Source organism: Gobius niger (assembly GCF_951799975.1).
Source record: "Gobius niger genome assembly, chromosome: 16".
Classification (NCBI taxonomy): Eukaryota; Metazoa; Chordata; class Actinopteri; order Gobiiformes; family Gobiidae; genus Gobius; species Gobius niger.
The window spans coordinates 4,861,637-4,868,666 of record NC_136867.1 but is presented as its reverse complement, the minus strand read 5'-3'; the positions used below and the strand labels follow the sequence as shown (position 1 = coordinate 4,868,666).

Below are 7,030 nucleotides of genomic sequence, written 5' to 3'. Positions count from 1 at the left end.
ACTGGTCAAATGTTACTGCAATGCAAGGAAAAATCGCTGAGTCAATATTTTACAGTGTGAAAGTATTTGCGGTAAATACTCAAAGTAGAAAGCACAAATTCGGGAAAAATGACTTTGCGGTCTCAAAACCATGAAAATTGTGCCCTAGTTCACCATCAGTACGGCAACACGGCGGGGACAAAACTTCTTCCTTGCTGTGAGTACATGGCATTAGGCAGCACGTCTGCACAGCGCCACCTACTGATCTGGAGTGTGCATTGAAAGGGTTTTGAAACAAACACAATGCACCGGAGAAGAAAGTATTTTATTTATCTTTGTAGTGCACAAATATTACTCAAGTACAGATCCTTGAAAACTCTACTTAAGTAAAGCAAGTACACAAGTAAATTGACTTTGTTGCTTTGACCACCTCTGGGTATTTGTTAGTTTGTTCGTCTGCGAAAAAGACATTTTAAAGGGAAAGGATTGCAACGATTTGGACCAATGTGCGGGGATCGTCCTCCGCTCGTCCATGAGTCGTACTGAAGGCAGTTTGTGGTATAAAATGATTTCAATTGTGTGAACTAGCAATGTGCCTGTAACAATGTGGCGATTTCTTCCATGCAGTTCACCTTCCGAAAAGAGTGCAGCCCATGTAGGCCACACACACTGTATTTTTTTTATTTTTTTTTATTTAAAAAACGATTTTGAATTGTGAGTGCAATGAACTACGGCAGATTTTTTTGTTTTGTTTTAAGCCGTTATCGTTAGTTTTCGCCATCTGTGGGGGGGCTGATGATCTCCCACAGACACATATAGGGCCCCCCCCGATGCTAGGGCGTAGTGATTCTAATCAAGGTGTCCAATGCAACTGCCCTCATGGTCCAAACTCCTGGGTGCGTAAGACAAATGTAGTTTAGGACTGTTTCAGAATCAACAGTGCGATCGTACGAAACGTTTGGAGTGTTTTGTTAGTTGTCTTTTTTTTGAAGACAGATTATTGTTATGTAACTGGCTCACACACAGGCCCGGTTCTAGCTCATTCAGTTACGGTGGGCAGACTGAAAATGTGGGTTGGAGATTTATTTAGCTATGGGTTTATACGAGTGTGAGCTCGGGCTCCACAGAAGTGCAGAATATGGTCAGAACTATGTGAATTAGGGCTGCACAATTTTGGATAAACATTGAATTGCGATTTTCTGACAAACATTGCACATGCGATTATATTTGTGATTTATGTTTTGTGATTCAGTTCGCAGTGTTTGAGAGAAGGCTGAAATATGAACGCCTAAAACAAGACAATATTACAATTTTAGAACAGATTTTGTACCAAAGCACAGGGTGAGCAGGCATTAAACATATCAAGACACCAACAGACAGGACACTTTGGTGTTTGCAGAAGATATTATACTACCTAACTTATGTCAGCCTTTAATCGCTAAATGCAGCCGTTCAAATCAAGATTTGGTTTTGATTACAATTATTTTGTGCAGCCCAATGTGTTTTAAATGTACTCATCTGAATGGGGCACGATGTGCACCATTGTAACTCTGTCCGGGAGCTAAACACTGTATGTTTGCGTGCATGCATGAGTGGTGTGGAAATGTTCTTTAAAGTTGTAACAATCTCTGAGAATGATGTTGTTGCCACATCTAAAATATCTGCTCAAAAAATTCCCCCGAGAAAATCCTCTCCCATTAGAATGAACTATGATGGGTGGATAAGTACCATGTATTTGTATATTGATTCAGATGTCCATTAAAAACAGAAATGTGCATGTCTTTTGACTATCGGGTGCTTTTTTTAGGGTAATATTGTTTATACATAAAATATGGTCTCTTCATAATAAAAAACAAACAATGATTCACTCTGACTTGCACATGGACAGATAAGAGAAGCTACATAGAGTTGTTGGCCTGCACTGCACCTTTGGAAAGAGCAGTCAATAAGGACACAACGGTGACACCAACTGCCATAATGTTTCCATATTATCAACATTGTAGTGCACCAGGCTGTTGCTGTAGGGCTCACACCAGACTGAACAAAGCTCTTCTTTTGTGCAAAGTTGTGAGAACACAGACATTTTGGGCCCCTCTAAAGAATCACAGATTTGATTAAAATGAATTTGCTGGAGCAGAGCCACATGAGTTCCAGTGCCGTTACCAGAGAGTCTTTGTGGTGCGGCTCATTCAGAGGTGCAAACTCTTGGCAGCAGTGTGGCAGTGAAGAATGGCCACTTGTAGAGCCTGTTCAGTAGGCCAGACACAGCTAACAGTGCACAGATTCATTCTTCTCTGTGGGAATGATGAAGCCAGCACAAAGGATGCAGCAATGCTCCAATGAGCTTTAAGTGAAGCTGACAGAAAGCGGGAGGAGCACATTTTTGCTCCAGATTACAAAGGTTTATTGACACACTATTTGTGGATACTACAGCGCTGTGATAGTGACCTGGTTCTGACAGCTCTGCCTCAGGCCAGCGGACCTTCTCTCACGGTTGGTTCACACCATCGCATGATGTCCACGTAATGACTCAAGTTAAATCGGATTACCCCGAGTGACATCACCGCCCCCTCCCTCCTGTCCTCTTTTGAGTCCTGTTTGGAGGACTGCGTCCTCCAGGGGGCGGAGGTTACTACAGGACGTCCCTGTGAGCGCTGTCCCAGAGTCTGCAGCTGTCACCTGCAGCACACTGGCCCATACAGCCACGCTCTGTTCCCACACTCAGCATCACACAGGAGCCGCACAAGTGAAGACTTTGGAAAAGTTTAACTTTTATTCTTTAAGATGAAACCATTTAGTTCCCAATGGGGATTAATTAAAAAAAGATCTTACAAAAGATTTTTCAAAACATTTAGATTAGATCATACATTAAAACCAAACACAGTTACAGATGCTGTTGGTTATGCGCTCTCATAAGTGCGCACCGCTTGGACTCCCTCAAAATTCAGGGTCTGGAAAACACAGAAAAATCATTGAATGTGTCGCTTGCATTGAACAGACATCGTCAGAGACAAGAACACTGAGGGATCGACTCCTTTGATATTTTTCTCTGCCTTTTGGCATCTTTCTTTTACACGTCTTAACACTGAGATCCAGAGACAAAGCAACAACTCACCATAACCAGCTTCCCATCCTTGATCTCTCTGACAAACTTGGTCTCTTTGCCGTCCCACTTCTGGACCTGCACAAACTTGTCCCCTTCCAAAGTGAACGTAGACTACGAAACAGAAAGGCCACATTACTGACATGCACGTCCTTTTTTAGACCCGTGATTTCACTGAAGCCGATGTACTGACTTTGACGTGGCGGTCGTCGGGGGTGGTCTCGTCGAACTCCTCTCCCAGCTTGGCCGACAGCTCGGTGTTCCTGAAGGTGCTGAGGGTCTTCACCACCACCTTGTCTCCGTCCTGGCTGATCACCACGGTGGGCTTGGTCACGTTGCCCACCTGCCTTGTTGCAAAACCCACGCCTGCAACAAACAAGCAATACATATTTCAATATTTTGTATTACATTTGCATACACTTTCAGTAGCATTGGAAACTAATTATGTCAGTTTGCAGGCCTACTTCTAATTAAAGCACAAAGTTTTAGAGTTTAGACAGGAGACAGGATATTGTGTTGTAAAAATAAAAAATAATGTACTGCTGAACAGGCTAATTTTAGCTGTTATTAGCTAATTGCACCCAAATTGCGCAGCCCTAATGAATGGTCAAGCTAGTTTAGGCTAATATCTATATGAAAAAGTCTTACCCAACGCCTTCATATATTCGTCAAAGTTCTGGCTGTCAATCATCTTCCATGTGGCGCAGAAAGCCTCCATTTTGACGAGATAAAGGCGGTGAAGTTTACTGTAGAGATGTTAGTGGTGTTAGGGACAGGTTGGAGTCCGGAGCAGTGAGTGTCCACCGTGTTGTCCGCAGATTAATACTGACCGGGCAGGGGCGGGACTCCACGCCTTGCCCGCACGCTCATTGGACAGCTTCGCCTCGAGCGGCGCCGCCATTGGCCACCGCGGAATCAGACGCTCAAGCTTTTGTTCCGTTGAATGAAGTCGTTGCAAATTGGTATTCGGGCTTTGTGAGGGAACGTAATTATCCCGGTGGAGCTCAGGACAGGGGGTCTGCGGCTGTTCCCACTTCCCACTATTGTAACGTTTCAGTCAGCGCCATGTGCTTCTGACAAATTAGGCAAACATGTTCACCAAACCGATTAGTATAGAAACATAATTATTAGATGTCCTGATTTAACTGGAGTATTGGCTCGTACTGAACCAATGGGCCAAGATTAACCTCCCCTCCAGGACTTTTTTTTTCCCAGTTTTGGCATTGCTTAAAAGTTTCTTGAAGAAAAGCGTCTAAATAGTGACAAAAGTGAGACGTAGACGAGGAGGAAAATGCAACAAAAAAAAGTGCCAAAAGAGCAATGGAAATGTGACGAAAGAGCAACAAAAAGAGCAAGCAAAAAAAAAATGGGGCGAAAAGAAAAAAAAGCCAAAATGGCCAAAAAGAGAAAAGAAAAAAAAGCATTTAAAAAAAGCATTTAAAAAAAGCATTTAAAAAAAGGCGATGACAACACAGCAAAAGGAAAAAGATCAGTTTCATAGGTTTTGTAGGTCTTAGCTTTCAAATTAGGCGTTGGTTTGAGGCGTTGGATTATGATTTAATCCGGCCCACTGCCCCTGTAGAGCGTACATAAATATAAAAAAAGAAAGTCAGTCTCTAGCCCAGTCCTGTGCGGAGTTATGAATTTTAAAGGTCCTATATCATGCAAAATCGACTTTTTGGAGCTTTTAGCCATGTTGTTATGCTATTTCCTTATCAAAAACACCCCCAGAGTGGTTTGTGGCTTCATTCACGCAGCTCTCAGTAATCCTCCTGAATCCTGCTCTCTGAGGCTCCGCCCTCTCCTGGTGAACGACTGAGTGTTCAGTTGTGTCGTAACAGCGGAACGGAAGTGCTCGGCGTCTGTAATGTAATGTCTTAATTCTATGCTTACGGCCTGATTTTAATTTGTAAAACAGCGTTTTCATTATTTCTGTCGTAAGAGAGATGCAAAGAGAAAAAAAAAAAGGAAAAAAAAGAAAAAAGGATGTGCCCGAGGTGCTTCCAGGTCAGCTGAGGCCAAAACAAACACATCCCCTGAGCGTCTGAACAGACGTTGGCTGTTTCCCAATTGCCAGGATCCTCGGCGTCTCGACCACTTCGGACGTCATTCGCGTCATCACGGCGCCGCCAAGTGGTTCCATTTCACCTGGACCACTCGCCCCCTCGCAGCTCGACTCCTCCGTTTGGCTCATTTACGAAGGATACAGCAGTGGATCCTCCGCTGCCTCGGAGAGCTGAAATTACCCATGATGCACTGCAGCATAGTTTCTTTTTTCTTTTCTCGCAAAACTTTATTAGTTTGAACTCACTTTAAAAAAGTTTTGTTCCACATAAACAGTTTCCTGGCCTCTGTTGTTCATACAACAGTTGTTTTAATGAGCATAGATTGACACGTGACCTGACGCAGCCGCTCCGGAGGCCGTTCCATTTGAGCTCAAAGGCGGCGGGGAGCGGACACTCCGCTCCGTTTTGAAGGAGCCGCCACCGAGGACGTCAACGAAGTGGCCAAACGGAGGACGGATCCTCGCAATTGAGAAACAGCCAGTGTTTGCTCTGCAGCTGAAGATGGAGCTCGTTATAACTGGACACACCTGTTCTTTATTCTTACCTAACGATGATGTCACGGAGAAAAAGAAGCGCGTTTGGCTACAAGGACGGGAGTTTATTCAACCTTTTTCAAGGAAAGGCCATTTGAAGTTGTTTTTTTCTCCGGGATTCAGCGACTTTCACCAAAATGGGTGTTTCTCTGTGATTGTCACTGATGGATGTTTGGTGAACCTTCGCCAGAATCAAAGTGGATTAACTTTTATAACCAACGCGAGTCCCACAATGTAAACAGCGATGGAGCAGAGGGTGAGTCAATCCAAACGCGGGTTAGCTTGTGTGTTAGCATAGTAGCATGTGTGTTAGCCATTTATGAAGCTGTGTTGCAGATGTCAACTCCGTATAACTGCATCGTGAAGCAATTTCACTTATTGTTGTTTATTTATATTACGGTAAAGTTGTATGTGCGGAGACAGGGGGCGGAGTTAACTGAATCGAAGCGTTGTGTCTTCCAGGTTCGAAAAATACCTCCAGAAAACACTTATATTTATCACAAAAATGAGTGCTCAATAGCGGTAGAGGCACAATCATTCATATAAATGCCTATACTTAACTTTGGAATGGCTAAAATAGCATGATATAGATCCTTTAAAATTATAACCAGAATGCTCATTCTAGCCAGTAGGGGGCATTGAATGTAGTTCCACACGTGTCCAGCAGAGGGAACTGACATAAGAGCTCAGGATATGAGCAACACATTATATAGCCATGTGGTAAATGGACAGTCTGCCCCAGGGCGGCTGTGGCTTCAATGACAGCTTGCCACCACAGAGTGTGGAGCGAATGAATAATGACTCTGTAGTACTCTGAGAAACTTGTGACACAGGCTTGTAAAGTGCAACACAAGCCGTTGTTATTAATGAAGCTACAGTTAAGTTGGGGCTTTGACCAAATCACAGCTTGTTATTATTCATTTATTGGAGAAACAAATCTCTATTATACGTGGCCCGCGACCCGCCGTGGGAGCTGAATTTCGGCCCGCGACCCAAAATGAGTTTGACACCCCTGGCCTATAGGCTTCAGGCAAGAAGCAAAGCTGAATGTAGGTCATCTTCCACTTTATACATTTTAATTGCACTTAATTTGAGACTTTCCCTACATTAGCAATATCCTATAGTTTGGTGCTTTTCTAGTTAAAGCAGGGTTTACGCCCGGTTTAGACATCACAGCGTTTATATAGATCTAGTACTTGGAAAGCCAATACTTTTTGACGACTTGGTTCTCTTTTGCTCCACTTGAATTGTCTACACATAAAAATGACTTGATTTCGCATAAAAGATTAATATTTAGACTTAATGACTAATCCACGAAAATGGTCATATTATGCACTTGAATCCCAAAC

General features: G+C 43.3%; 1 protein-coding gene across 1 annotated transcript; it reads right to left on the bottom strand.

Moving 5' to 3' along the window:
* Positions 1 to 2,730: 2,730 nt before the first annotated feature.
* On the bottom strand, positions 2,731 to 3,889 carry fabp7a (fatty acid binding protein 7, brain, a). The gene is made up of 4 exons (XM_079573794.1): positions 3,731 to 3,889; positions 3,276 to 3,448; positions 3,095 to 3,196; positions 2,731 to 2,930 (listed from the first exon to the last, which is right to left on the bottom strand). The coding sequence occupies exons 1-4, from the start codon at positions 3,798 to 3,800 to the stop codon at positions 2,880 to 2,882; spliced, it is 396 nt and encodes a 131-aa protein (XP_079429920.1). The 5' UTR covers positions 3,801 to 3,889; the 3' UTR covers positions 2,731 to 2,879.
* Between the last annotated feature and the right edge of the window lie 3,141 nt (positions 3,890 to 7,030).

Coding starts and splice junctions, on each gene's coding strand:
- fabp7a (XM_079573794.1), bottom strand. CDS start 3,800: ATGGAGGCTTTCTGCGCCACATGGAAGATGATTGACAGCCAGAACTTT. Junction 3,197..3,275: donor CCGACGACCGCCACGTCAAA/GTCAGTACATCG, acceptor TCTGTTTCGTAG/TCTACGTTCACTTTGGAAGG. Junction 2,931..3,094: donor AGGATGGGAAGCTGGTTATG/GTGAGTTGTTGC, acceptor TGTGTTTTCCAG/ACCCTGAATTTTGAGGGAGT.